General features: G+C 36.4%; 1 protein-coding gene across 1 annotated transcript in view; it reads left to right on the forward strand.

Annotated features, from left to right (window-relative positions):
- Window positions 1–15,417, forward strand: part of PARD3 (par-3 family cell polarity regulator) — a 548,282-nt gene that overhangs the window by 261,319 nt on the left and 271,546 nt on the right. The window contains 1 exon segment of the mRNA XM_077771780.1: window positions 14,712–14,837. Within this exon segment, the coding sequence (XP_077627906.1) occupies window positions 14,712–14,837 (126 nt within the window).

Below are 15,417 nucleotides of genomic sequence, written 5' to 3' on the forward strand. Positions count from 1 at the left end.
TTTCTTGAAGGTGATTTCTATTTTCATACTGTTGTGGTTAGACAAGATGCTTTGTAGGATATATTATTTTTTTTTTTTGAGAGAGTGACACAGAGTGCAAGCAGGGGAGGGGCAGAGAGAGAGGGAGACACAGAATTCAAAGCAGGCTCCAGGCTCTGAGCTGTCAGCACAGAGCCTGATATGGGGCTCGAACTCACAAACCCTGAAATCATGACCAGAGCTGAAGTCAGACCTTAACCAACCACCTAGGCACCCCTGAGTCTTGTTTTTTTTTTTTTTGTTTTTTTTTTTAATCCACTCAGCCACCCTGTATCTTTTTATCGAAGAATTTAGTGTTCACAATTAAGGTAATTATTAATAGGTATATACTTATTGCCATTTTGTTACTTTTTTTTTCCTGGTTGTTTTTATAGTTCTCTGTTCCTGCTTGCTGTCTTTCCTTGTGGTTTGATGACTTTTAGTTTTATGTTTAGATATCATTCTCATTTTTTGTGTGTCTATTTTAAGATTTTGTTTTATGGTTACCATGACATTCATATATGAGAGAGAGAGAGAGAGAGAGAGAGAGAGAGAAGTATTTTATTTTGATAGTGATTTAAGTTAGATGGCATTCTAAATGCACTGTATTTTTACTACCCATTCCTAATGTTTTATGTTTTTGATATCACATTTTACAGTTATTTTGTGTCTCCCTTATCTAATTATTGCAGTTACAGTTGATTTTACTATTTTGTCTTTGTATGGTCTCATAAGTGGTTGATCTACTACCTTACTCTGTATATGCTTTATCAGTGTGATCTTTTTTCTTTCATATATTTTCTTATTTCTAGTTACAGCCTTTAGTTCAGTGCTTAAAGTAGTCCCTTTAACAATTCTTTTGTATTGCCAGTTGAGTGGTGATGAATTAGCTTATTAGTCTTTGCTTGTCTGGAAAACTATTTCTCCTTCCATTCTGAGTCACCTTCCTGGGTAGAGTATTCTTGGTTGGAAGTTGTTTTTGTTTTTATTTTTTCCCAGCACTTTGAGTATATCAAGCCACTCCCTTCTGGCTTACCGAGTTTGTGCTGAAAAGTCATCTGGTAGTCATCTGTGGTTTCCCTAGTTGTTTTTCTCTTGGTGCTTTTAAAATTCTATGTTTTTAACTTTTGTCATTTTAATTACGATGTGTCTTCGTGTGTCTTTCTGTGTCCTCTTGTTTGGGACTTTTTGTGCTTCTTGGACCTGGATGTCTTTTTCCTTCTCCAGGTTAGGGAAGTTTTTAGCCATTGTTTCTTCAAATAGGTTTTCTGCCCCCTTCCTTCTTTCTTCTCCTTCTAGAACTCATATAATGTGAATGTAGTATGTTTGATTATTTTCCCACAGATTCTTGAAACTATTCTCATTTAAACTTTTTGTTTATCTTTTTGCTGTTCTGTGGGTGTTTGGGTGATTTCCACTACCCTGATTTCTGGATCGCAGATCCATTTTTGTGTATCATCTAACCTCCTTTTCATTCCCTTTAGTGTATTTTTCACAGCAATTACTGTATTCTTTAGCTCTGTGAACTGTGTTTGATATTTTCTTATATTTTTCTCTTTGTTGAAGTTTCAGTGTTCATCCATTTTTCTTCTGACTTTAGTTAGCATTTTATGAACTTCTTCTCAGATAAATGACTTATCTCCATTTCATTAAGGTTTTTGTCTTGGATTTTATCTTGTTCTTTCATTTAGAACACGTTCCTCTGTTTCCTAATTTTGCTTTATTGTCTGTATTTGTTTTTGGGTATTATGTAAAACAGCTATATCTTCCTGTCTTTGTGAATGGCTCTGTGTAGGAGATGAACCTTAACATTTAACCTTACCCTTGTTCTTGGCTGTCTTTTGAGCTGTTTGTCCAATATGTTGAGTTTTGCGGAGTTTAGAAACCTAACCCTCCCACCCCATTCAATTATGGTATGCAAGGGACATTCCCTGTGTGTACAACACATGGCTGTACAACTATGGCAGAGTCCAGGGGTAGAAGGCATGGTTCTGCTCACCTGCCATGCCTAGATGTGCTGGCCAGTGGGGAGAGGGTGTTGCTCTCCCATAGCTGTTAGATGGTTAGAGTGACGTACAAAAATGGCACCTGCCAATACTGGCATTAGCAATGTAGAAGTAGCCTATAAAAATGGTATCCACTAGAGAGAATATGAGCAGACTTCTGCCCCTCTGGTAGATACTTTAACAAGTATAGTTCCTTCACCTGTGGTCTAGACTTTTTTCAAACTCCTGTTTTTTTAGCTGGGTCCTGCATGTGAGCCCTTTAAGAGGGAAATCTTTGTTCTTCATAACCCTGTGGTTCTCCTTAATGTAATTCCTGTGGGCTTTTAACACCAGACATTTGGGGGGTTCCTGACTCTAGGTGCCGAGGGCTGTGGTACCTAGTGTGGAACACAAATCCCTTGCTCTTCAGGGAGAAGCGGCAGGTGTGTAGGTTTGTCCTGATTCATGTATGTCTGTATTTCTTTATATTTGTTTTGTGTTTTGAGTTTTTTTTTGAATTGTGAGTCACTGTGCCAGGGGTTTTGGCAAGAGTACGTCTCTGTGTGGTCTTTTTATCCTTTCTTGTGGAGTAGCTCTTCGGTTGCTTCTCAGGTTCTTTTCTGAGAGAACTGACAGAGGTGAGTTCAGGATCTTCCTATGCTGTCTTCTTGAACTGCTTCCTGCCCTCCCATTTAAATGAGACTTAGCCAGTATTTCAGTTACAAGCATGTCATTTTCTGTCATTTATTATACATTTCCTCCCTCAATGTGAAAGAATATTAGGATAAAATAAATAGATGAAAAGCCTAGAGCAAAAGGAGAATAAGATAGTAAATGTAGTGTAGATTAATTCAATGGAAGCAATTTCACAAAATCCACTGATTACCATGTGTTTAGAGATACAGAACACATTCAAGTAGACAAGTATCCCTTTGCAGAACTAAAAGTCGTTTTATAGCTGAGTCATTTTATACATTTAAAAAAATGTTTATTTATTTTATTTGAGAGAGAGAGAGACAGAGACAGAGACAGAGAGACAGAGTGTGAGTAGGGGAGGGGAAGAGAGAGAGAGGAAGACACAGAATCCAAAGCAGGCTCCAGGCTTTGAGCTGTCAGCACAGAGCCTGATGTGATGCCCGAACTTAAAAGCCATAAGATCACGACCTGAGCCAAAGTCTGATGCTTAACCAACTGTGTCCCCCAGATGTCCCCAGCTGAGTCATTTTTAATCCCTGTTGATTTGGCATTTAATGGAGAATATCTTGTGCAGCTTTCTTATATAAGGGACAAAGAGATTAAGAGAATCAGATTCTACAGCTGTAAACTCTTTTTAGACATTACGAGTTTTCATATTGGGAAACAACAGAAATATTTTTTTCTCAGTGTTTGTGTTGCTTTTTTAAGCTTCTTCATTAACTTGGTAGTAATGGTTCTTCAGAGATAGATTGTCCTTGGGAGAGAAAACACAGGCAGGCTACTCAAAATCATAGAAATAAATCTTGAGGAGGTAGAGACACCCATGGTCCTTGTTCTCCAAAATGCTTACAGGTAGATTCTTCTCATTCAATCAGAAACCTTCCCAAGCATTTACTGTGTGATAATTCCTGTGTTAGGTGCTAGGACATAAAGATGAACAGGGCATAGACTTTTTTTTTTTTTTTTAATGTTTTATTTATTTCTGAGAGAGAGAGACAGACAGACAGAAAGACAGCGTAAGCAGGGGAGGGTCAGAGAAAGAGGGAGATACAGAATCCAAAGCAGGCTCCAGGCTCTGAGCTAGCTGTCAGCATGGAGCCCAACGTGGGGCTTGAACCCACTATCTGTGAGATCATGACATCATGACCTGAGCTGAAGTCGGATGCTTAACTGACTGAGCCACCCAGGTGCCCCAGAGCAAGTCTTTCTCTAGGGATTTGCAGTCATGATGGAGTAATGGCCAAAAATCACACAATTATAATTTTGTGATAAATGTTGATATAGGTACTCCATGAGTTGATAGAGGAGGAATTGCCTGATTTAGGTAACTCTAGCTGGCGTGTTGCAGAAGATGATTTTAAATGTGATGACAGTTTTTTTATAAAGGAAACTACATCAGCTCCATGGTGGCTGAAAGGGCAAATTAAGCAATGTAGTATAGCAGAAAGGAAGAAATTAAGTGGAACTGGTGAAGAAATTGCACATATATCTAGTGGGAATAGAAGAATACATATTCATGGGATATAAGTTGAAATTTCCAAGAATAACTTCTCTTGTACAAAAATCTAGTCATATATGGGCCTTCTCAATTTTAGAGATACAGCTAATTGAAGAACACTTACTGAATACTTATTTTTGTAAAAGTGACCTATATATGTCAGTATTTCCTTCTGATTTAGATTTCAAAGCCAAAAAGTCTTAAGTAATAATGTGGCATGTGAATTATATATCATAAAGAGAAGACACACAATGCACAACAGCTCAAGTAAAAATACAGTTCAGGAAAATAGGAAAAAATGTGAAGTCAATGCTAGAGAAATTTTTAAAGCCACTTAAGTATTATTATGGCCTGAGGCATAATGAAGATTTTGAATAAGAATCTTGCTGGGCCTACTATTTTCTAGAGTAAAACTGGGTGGTGTTTTTTGATTGGAGGCCTCGGTGACAATTGGCATATGGATTCTCATCCCCTAACCACTGCCTCAGGACCTAGACACAGAGATAATAGATGCATGGAAATGACAGTATTATCTTCCCCTTGATGCTGTTTTTCTTTTGTCTTTAAAAAAAGATTTTTTTAATGCCAGTTAACATACAGTGTAATATTCATTTTAGGTATATAATATAGTGAGTCAGCATTTCCATACATCACCTGGTGCTCATCACAAGCTTAATCCCCATCACCTATTTAACCCATTCACCACCCACCTTCTTTCTAGTACCCATAAGTTTTTTTTTTCTCTGTAGTTAAGAATCTGTTTCTTGGTTTGCCTTTTTTTTTCCTCTTTGCTCATTTGTTTCTTAAATTGCACATATGAGTGAAATCATATAGTATTTGTCTTTCTCTGACTTATATTGCTTAGAAAAATACCCTCTAGCTCCATTCATGTCATTGCAAATGGCAAAATTTCATTCTTTTTTATGGCTGAGTAATATTTTCATTGTATATATGCCACATTTAGTTTATCCATCTCTGGACACTTAGGCTTTTTACATAATTTGGCTATTGTAGATAATGCTGCTACAAATATTGGGATGCATGTATCCTTTTGAATTAGTACTTTTTTTTAATTTTATGGGTAAATATTGAGAAGTGCAATTGCTGGAAAGTAGGGTATTTCTATTTTTAACTTTCTGAGAAACGTCCATATTGTTTTCCAGAGTAGCTGCAGCAGTTTGCATTCCCACCAACAGTGCAAGAAGGTTCCCCTTTCTCCACATCCTTGCCAACACCTATTGTTTCTTGTGTTGTTGATTTTAGCTATTCTGACAGATGTAAGGTGATACCTCTTTGTAGTTTTGATTTGTATTTCTCTGATGATGAGCAATGTTCAGCATCCTTTCATGTGTCTGTTGGCCATCTGGATGTCTTCTTTGGGAAAATGTCTATTCATGTCTTCTGACCTTTTAATTGGATTATTTATTTTTCTGTGTGTTGAATTAGATCAGTTCTTTATAGATTTTGGATACTAGAGCTTTATGAGATATGTCATTTGCAAATATCTTTTGCCATTCTGTAGTTTGCCTTTGAGTTTCGTTGATTGTTTCCTTCCCTGTGATGCTGTTTTACTTAAGTCATCATCTTGTGCATTATTTGAAAATAAAATTAACTGATTCCCATCCAGAACTCATTTATAGAGGTTCATTACCTTGAAATCAATTTTAACTTCACACATATAATTTGATTTCCTCCTGATTTAAAATTCAAACATAACTTTCTTATTTAAGTCACAAATGGTACTACTTTCACCAAGGTTATGCCAAATAATTGTCTTTTCCTTTAGCAGAAAACCATGCTTTATTTATTTTATATTCCTAGGTATTAACCCATCAGTATTGCTCGGTAATGCTTACTCAGTAAAAGTGTGTATGAACCTGTGACTGTCCATATTAGCTATGGCAATGCTGTAGTAGATATAGAGAAATAAAGACCAAACCTGGCTTGATAGTTGTTGATGACTTTTTCTGAGGCTTTCTAATAATCTAATGTTAGATATTTAAGAAGCAAGATAAAAAAATTATATACTGTAGAAGCTGGGTTTATGAAATTATAAGATTTGGTTTTAAAGGCCTTAAAATTCCAACTAAAAGATGTATACATAAAAAATCCATGCTATGTGTCAAAAGAACTGTATGCACAAGTGCCATAGGGATTCAGCAGAAGTATGGAAATATTGAGTGATGTGGGCAGCCCTCAGTGGAGCAGTGAAGCTTGATCAGTTCTTTGAAGAAAATACAGGAGTTATGCTAGTGACATTCTGGAAAGATATTCTTTCCCAGGAAGGGAATATATGAAAAGAAGATGCCACACATACATGTGCATGATCTGGTAAGAACTAACAAGTAAAGGATTTGAAACAGAATGCATTATAAGATAGCACTGGAGGGATTGTTAGAAAGCACTTTATGAGTGACCTATGAGACTTCATTCAGTAAATAATGGAGACATTGTTAAAGGTTTTTAAGAAATAGGATTGTATTTTTTAAAAATTATTCTTCTACCTATACTCCACAGTCTAACTTATAGTGGATATTCTACAACATTTCCCTTGTGGAAACAAGTATGGCTAAAGCATATTATTCTTGATAAAATACAGTCTGCTTCTCTGGGTCTTTTCTGTAATGGACATTTCCCATTTATATACATTCTTATTTATTCTTAAACCAGTGGTCTTTGGAGTGTTCTTTCTCAGAAACTTTTCTTTTGCAAGTAGTAGTTATATGTTTGTGGTTCTTTTATCAAGGAGATTGTTGCTTTTCTCCCCCCCCCCCAGTTTTTTGTTTGTTTGTTTGTTTTGTTTTTTAAAGATCTGGCATCTACCAGGCAGTGCTCTTGTTTCTAGGTGTAGGGAAGATCAAGCCTTGCAAAACCTTTATAGGTCAGATATTCAATGTTTTTGCATCATGGGTCACCTGAGTTTCCACTGCAAGCATTCCATTCTGTCATCGAAACATGAAAGCACCCATAGGCAAAGTGTAACCAAATGAGTGTGGCTATGTTCCAATAAAGCTGCATTTACAAAAACAGGTGGCAGGCTTGAGGTTAATGTTGGCTTGTGGGTTATAATTTGCCAGTCCTGCTCAAGAGAACCAAATAAAAATGCCTGCCATCATGGAGTTTCTCCTTTTTTTTTTTTTTAAGTTTATTTATTCATTTTGGGAGAGAGAGAACGAGAGAGAGAGAGAGAGAGAGAGAGAGCACTCACACAAGTGGGATGAGGCAGAGAGGGAAGGAGAGAGAGAATCCCAAGCAGGCTCTGTGCTGTCAGTGCAGAGCCTGATGCGGGGCTTGAACTCATGATACCTGAACTGAAATCAACAGTCAGATGTTTAACCTACTGAGCCACCCAGGTGCCCCATCATGGAATTTCTATTCTTATATTTTCATATGTAAAATTCCTTCTCCTCTGTATCCTATTCATAAAATTTGGAGAGGGAAGCAAGAGTCCAACATTTCATTGCCACTTACCGGTTGATGAGAAAGCCTCTCTATTGTAACTATATGTTACTGACCACCAACACAACACCAAATTCTCAGGAATTCCCAGAAGGTGGCAAATTAAAAAAACAAACTCATTTAACATCCTCCAATTAGTAATAAGCACTCATAGAACTCTTTCCTTTATCTGATTGTCAGTCATAAGACTTAAAGGAAAAATCTAGTCTTGGGAAAGCAGCCCTTGCTTGGTAAGAGATGGAGAGAAGGAGGAAGAGTGTGTGTGTCTGTGTGTGCACGTGTCTTTGTATGTTTCTAGCTTTTTGCAAATGGCTTGTGCCAGCAGTACCTTATTAATCACATAACTCCTCTTTTATTGATAAATTTTAGTCAACCATTTATCTTCAATTTAATATTCAGAGTATCACGTGAAGAGTCAACACTACCCTTTCAACTGCTGTTTTAAAGCTTCTCTTCATGACTTTTTCCCCTTGACTTTTTGCTTTATAATACATCAAAAGCAAGAAATTAATTCCTTTTCCAGAATTTCTAGTTAGAAATGTTGTGTTTACCTTTCTATCAATCAGTGACTAACCTGACTACATGTTGTCTTCATGTTATTGGTAGAGGGGTTGTTCAGAACTGTTCAACTTTTAATGCCAGAGATACCTGGGACAGAGCTCAGCTCTGTCTTTTTAGTAAGTGTAGCCTGAGCAAGTTAGCTTCATTTATTATCAGTCTTTACATCTGAGGAATGGACACTCCTGTGACTTTGTATGTCTTAAAGAGGAAAATATATGCAAATTACACTGTATATGTAAAGTACATTTAGCAAAGTGCTTGGCAGTGACAGCTAATAAAAATGATATTTTATTTTCCATTGATCTTACTGTCATGTGCCTTAGAATTCCCTCCATATTGCTTACTATTCTGGTTGTTTAGTTAGATGCTGATTAGTGTATGTAATAGTAGAAAATGATCATTTTTTCCCCTCTGTTTTGAATCCAAGATGAGGATTACTACTGTCATAGATTCAAGATTTGCAAAAACAGGGGTACCAAGGTGGCTCAGTCGGTTAAGCATCTGACTTCAGCATAGGTCAGATCTCACAGTTCATGGGTTCGAGCCCCACATCGGGCTCTTTGCTAACAGCTCAGAGCCTGGAGCCTGTTTCAGATGCTGTGTCTCCTTTTTTCTCTGCCCCTCCCCCACTCATGCTCTGTCTCTCTCTGTCTCAAAAATAAATAAACTATAAAAAAGAAAAGATTTTCAAAAAAGTTCACCCTTGAGCAACAGAGGTTTGAACTGTGTGAGTCCACTTATACATGGATTTATTTCCCCTATAAATACAGTACAGTACGTAAATGTTTTTTGTCTTCCTTATGATTTTCTTGTTAACTTTCTCTTTTCTCTAGCTTACCTTAAGAATATAGGATACAATACATATAACATGCAAAATGTGTGCTAATTGACTTACGTCATCAGCAAGGTTTTGGTCAGTAGTAGGCTATTAGTAGTTAAGTGTTCGGAAAGTCAGAAGGTATATGCAGGTTTTTTACTGTGCTATGGGTCAGCACCCCTAACTCCACATTGTTCAGAGGTCAACTGTACATACTGGTTTAGTTTGTTGGGTGTATATATGTTAAGGAAGAAGTAGAGCCCATTAGAATTTCACGGAACCTAGCTCAGGTCGGGAAAGCTTTATTTAAGGCCTGTATATTTCAGGTCATTGTAGAGTTTTGAAATTATCACTTTTCAAAAGAGAAATATGCTCTTGATTTTTGAGTATTCAGTTTTCATTACTTCTGAGGAAACACAATATAACTTTATGAACTGAACCTGTAGCCTTTGTCTGAAAACATTTGATTGTGCTTTCTTAGCTGTAGACTTATTTGTTCTAATGAAGGGCTATAATAATACATTTCCTTTAGGCAGAAAAGCGTAGTTTACATTTAGATAAATCTTGCTTCTTTAAATGTAAAAGTATGACGTTTATCATTTCTGCCCTAAGCTGAAGGACTTATCTATTTTAATTTACCTATTAAAGATTTTAAAAACAAAGATTTTTTTTTTAAACTTGGAACTTCTCTGAACTTTCTTCTGTTTGCATCTGCTATGAAGGTGGCTGTGGTTCTCAGGGATCAAATGTAGATAATTACTGGCCCCTCATGTTCAGTGAGCCGAGACGGTCTTCTTGATGGGATCCCATTCTGCATACTCCTACTCTGCCTTCACTACTGTTGTGATGTTTATACTGTGTCAGCTTTTATTAAGATGTGTTATGATCAGGTCCATACAGCTGGGTGGCAGTTGTGGGAGTTTACATTATCAAAGCAAAACTCAGACTTGCGTAGCCAATTTAGATGTCAATAAAACATTTGTTACTTATTTTCAGTTTTATCATTGGTTGTAATTTATACTTAGAATTGAAAATGTTAACATGTATGACTAAGCTTGTTTTAATTAAGTGCATAATTAGGCTAATGAACCTTGTGAAAATGTAGTGGTGCAATCCTTAATATCATCTAAGCAGTTAAATTTCTAATTATACATCCCAAATCATGTACCAAGATACTGCATTTCAATGGCTTGGTTTCTGTATTCTTCTTTGCACCACCACCACCCCCTCTTTTGGTAAGAAACATTGCTCAGGAGCCAGGAGAACAGGCTTAAAGAAACAGTTGTGTATTTGCATATTTTTATTGGATGGAAATTATTCAGAAGTGAGTTTTGTACATAATAGATATAGTGTTTTCCCCCCAAAATTAAAAAAAAAAATAAGGGAAAAGGAGATAGGCTTGGGATGTTTCAGATTTATCAGAAAACAAAATCTATGTGCTCAGAACGCATATGTGCCAAGTAGGGTTTACATTAGATTCACACATGAGGTGCAGGAGGCTCTGTCTCTATCCTCCTAAACCCTACAGACACGCCTTCATAAATCCGCCCTGCTGCATGCGCTCATGTCTTGTCTTCTGTGTCTGTCAGCACAGCCCACACGGGGAATTCTGCTCCTCAGCTGATTCCTTCCACCCCCAGCTCCACCCCCACCAAGTAGAACTCACCCCACTGCCTCTTTTCCCTCTTCTTCATGTTTTTCTTTTGTGCAAGGTGACGACTTCTTTTGGAAAATGATTATCTCTAATGAGGAATTCTGGTACAAACTTCTTAGACAAAAAACTGTTCTCTGTCCTAGCACACTGACAGGCCAAAAATGTTTGGAATTTCGTTAGCTTCAAGTATTTTCTCTAATAAGTGATACAGGAACCACACCACCATAGGCAGTCAGTTCTTCATCACTTCAGAACAAATACTAGTTCCTGGTTGAATTTGCAAAATATATACCTAACATTTATTTTTAATTATACTGTTTGGATGGCTTTAAAATTGAAGGTGGAAGGTATGGAAATCTCTGTGCTTACTCTCACCTTTTTCAGGAACATGAAAGTGTTATCCTTCCCTGTGATTTCCCTTCAGAGGGTACTTTTCATTCTCACTCTCACTGTTATGGTATCCGTTCAATTTTCTTGTGAAGTTTTTTTTTTTTTGATAGTTCATTCTCATTCCTTTTGTAATCATTTTCACCTAGTGAAGCAAATGAGATAATTTTGCAGATTGTACCACTTTACTTTTAAATTAATCCATTCTTTTGGAGAGAATGATTCTAATAGTGTGGTCAAGTACTTAGAAATCAGCAGGCTACTAACTTCTTCTTAATTCAGTCTGTTCCGTTGATTCCCTGATCACTTGCTGTGTTACTTGGGGTGAAATTCATGCTCCCCCGCCCTCATCAGTACCCTAGTCCTGAGCGCTGAGAAAAAGGATTCTGAGATTTTTGTGGCTATCTTAATAACTTTGGATTCTAGAAGCCTCATTTAATAAACTTCTGTTTATATTCCTTGCAAATGTGATGGTGTTTATTTATGATTTGTAACATTTTCTACATAAGGATTACTGATGAATTAGGCTGTATATGAGGACTTAGAAAGACAAGCCATTCAATAAATGAAGCAGTCATGCTTTTTTACTTTGAATTATTATTCTAGAATGATTCCCAGTGAGGGAGGGGGAGGAGATTATAAAAGAAAAATGGTTTTTTAGATGAATATAAATCCATAGAGCTATTCATGTGAAAAATAGTGATTCCACTTGTAGAATTAAATTACAAATTTCCAAATTGTGTTATTTTTAACTGTCGTAAATACTGAAGGGATCTATCTGGGGTAAATTTTTGTAAATTTAAACTAATTATCAGTAATAGTTAATTGTTGAACAATTTTCATTAAACATAATCTGTCTCTATAATATGTATATAGATATATTTCTTTAAAAATATTATATGGGCTATTTAGAGAATATACAACATACTTCAGAATACATAAGAACATAATAATTATTAGTCACTTTTGATTGCAGGATTATTGTAACCATATTGAGAAATTACCCATGATTTCACCAATTAAAAACTGATTAACTGGAGTGATGCTTGGTAGGGCATACTTTTACTGCACACTGAATGCATGCACTCTGGGAAAGCATTCTTGGTCTGTAGAGATTGATTTAGCAACAGGTGTGGCACCACATATCTGGTTATGTTATGATTGTCTGTGGGTGGCTGAGTCATCTTTTCCTTCAAGTTGCTCTTTTACATGGTTGTTTTGATGGCAAAATGGCCAAATGTTTTCTCAGTCTCATACTATTAATTGATTTAATTTGATTTTCAAATTATTTTGTCTCATTGAACAGAATCATAGATACATCTTGATAAATTGATTCCTTCCATAGAACACCTTAATCAACTGCATGGAACGCCTTAGTCAATTGCACATAGAAACACACTAAAACAATAGGGAAATGTGGGGAGATATATCATGGGCATGATGACATTTAACAGTAACTTAATTAATTATTGGTGGCATATGTGGAATCTCTTCCTTCCACATAGGATTCAGACAGTTAAGTGCTCATGCAGCTATGTCAGTGTACTTTGTTCTCACCTTTGAGCCAAGAGAACTTTTTTATTTGTGTATTTCCAGTATATGGCAGGTAAGTAACCAAAAATCACCTATGTAATAATGTTATCAGTCACTAAGATTTTTAGACTCATACACTAGTAGGTACTAATCCTCAAATGGTAAAATTACAGAAAGCAATTTAAATATTATCTCCTCTGGGGTGCCTGGTTGGCTCAGTCGGTTAAGCGTCTGCTTTGGCTTAGGTTATGATCCGCATCGGGTTCTGATCTGACAGCTCAGAGTCCTGGAGCCTGCTTTGGATTCTGTACCTCCCTCTCTCTCTGGCTCTCCCCTGCTCATGCTCATGCTCATGCTCTGTCTCTCTCACTCTCTTTCTCTTTCTTTCAGAAATAAATATTAAAGAAAATTTAAAAATGCAATTAAATATTATCTCCTCTGATTATTTTTGCATTTGGTGGAGTAGACCTTAGTAAAACATGCTATAATATACTTAATAATAAAAATTAAAATAAAGTTAAAAATAATTTTACAAATATTCATGAAAGAAACAAGTTTAAACTGCAAAGTAACAAGTGAAAAAGGACCTTTGTATATAAGTCAATTTATTTCAGTTCAATCATATATTTGGTATAAATGACATCTTCATGAAAAAAAGAATCCGATTCTAAATTTCTTGCTCGTATTCTGTTTTGCAAGTTTGTTAGAAACCTGATACTTGTTTGCCCCAGCTCAGTTCATTCAGTTTTTCTTCATTAAGACCTTGCTATCAGCTAGGTGCTTGAGTGTGCATTGCTGAATCCCATCTTCTCTGTATACCAGTAGCTTACAATGCACCAGTAAAGATTGATAAGATGTGTATTTAGGTAACAATTACAGGGGAGTGAGATAAATGGCCACAGAACAGACAACAATTACTATAAACATTTAAAAGAGGAAGCTATCTATTTGGCGCTTTTCTGGAAAGCTTGTGTAGAACACAGCAAAAAGACCTCTATCTTCCAATAGAATATATCCCAGTAGAATATGTATAGGCTATTAAAAATTATGGTGTCTTCAAATTTAATTTTGACAGGATTCTAAATTCTAGTATTTGTTTGGATATTATCTCTAAATATTAAGATTATGAAAGAAAACCCAAGCTTTGGATTCATGAAAATTTTAACATGATTATCATGTATAATTTATGCTAACTATCAAGTCAGTCACAGCGCCAGAAGTTGGTAAAGATCCTGTTCCTTGTACTGGGTCATGTAATGTTTGCCTCTTGTCCCAGGATATCTAGACTGTCCTTCCTGCCAGTCAATAAGTTAGTGCTCTAAAACAAGTGATCCCAGTAAGTTTTGCTTTTCTGTCTCCCTATTGGTCTCTTTGGAGGACTTTTAAGTTCATTCAGGTTTTTCTTTCAGCCTGCCATTTGAGCACATGTGAAAGGTGACTGATGTTATTTGAACATTTGAGCACATGAAAAGGTGACTGACGTTATTTGAACTATCACTGGCTTTCTCCTATTTGTTTCAAATGGGAATAATGGCAACAAATTAGTTACATTTGGGAGACCTGACAAGCTTTTGAAATTCAGAATATTAGGCAATATCAAATTCAGATATCAAATTCAGACTTTCCTATTTTTCTTCACAACTGCACAATGCAATGAGGTTCACCTTTCTTCATTACCTGCACTTTCACACAGAGATGGGTTTTGCCGTCAGCAGTGTACCAGCTAGCTTAAAACAGAAAATCGCCAAAGCTATCCACAAATACATGCTCATCTATGCTCCACACTGCAGTATCCACTGAACCATCAGGTGAACTCTGTTTGATGCATTTCTAAGAGTAGAGAGAAGTACATGGTTTGTTTCAGATACATAATCCTGACAAGCCAGGAACAATTTCTTAGGTTTATTGAAAGGATCCATTTCTACACATCATTTATACCATTGTGCTTTTTGTGTTGGTGTTATTTTCAAATGTATTAATAACGATTTAATGCACTCCTTTATCAGGAAGCCTTTGTAAATATAGTACCAGCATTAAAGCAGTAGGGCATTGTGCATGGTAGAAATATTACATGTGTAATGATTTGCATTCTTAATGTTCCAGAACCCTGGGGTTATTAGTAAAACGATTGGAGAAAGGTGGTAAAGCTGAACAAGAAAACCTTTTTCATGAGAATGATTGCATTGTCAGGATTAATGATGGCGACCTTCGAAATAGAAGATTTGAACAGTAAGTGCTTGCTGGCTGCTCTGCTGTTCTTTCGGTGTGAGATAGTGCAGTGCATTGCAATGCTTCAAACTACGTGTCTGTGCCTCTGTCCTTAAACTGGAGAGAAGTATTTTTTGCCATTATCTAGCTTTTAAAAATTTAATCAAGCTCCGGGTAATTACTACCATTAGACTATATTTCAAAATGCCCTCTGATAGAGTGCTTCTTAAAGTAATATGGGTCCAATTTAGACTTCACAATTTTGCTGCCTCCTCAGCTTTTGGAAAATTTGCCAGTGCTCTAGTTTTTATTATCCTTTAACTCCCATTTCGAACTTTGTTGCACACCATGACTCTGCGTATGAATAAGTAGAGAAAGCTCCAGTGAGTACAGTGTGGTCCACTCAGATTCTCTTTATCCTGATTCAAGTCCTCATTCAATTAAAAATTTAACAATTGTCCAGTTCCTATAAAACAAGGCAAGAATAAGCAGAAATCCTCAGAACGTGGTGTACATTCTGAGTCGGGAACTAACAGGAGTTTTAGCACTTTCTCAGGCTGGTGACGGAACAACACGAGGACCCAAACTCCCCACATTTAGA

Source organism: Crocuta crocuta, unplaced genomic scaffold, assembly GCF_008692635.1.
Source record: "Crocuta crocuta isolate KB4526 unplaced genomic scaffold, BGI_CrCroc_1.0 scaffold457, whole genome shotgun sequence".
Classification (NCBI taxonomy): domain Eukaryota; kingdom Metazoa; phylum Chordata; class Mammalia; order Carnivora; family Hyaenidae; genus Crocuta; species Crocuta crocuta.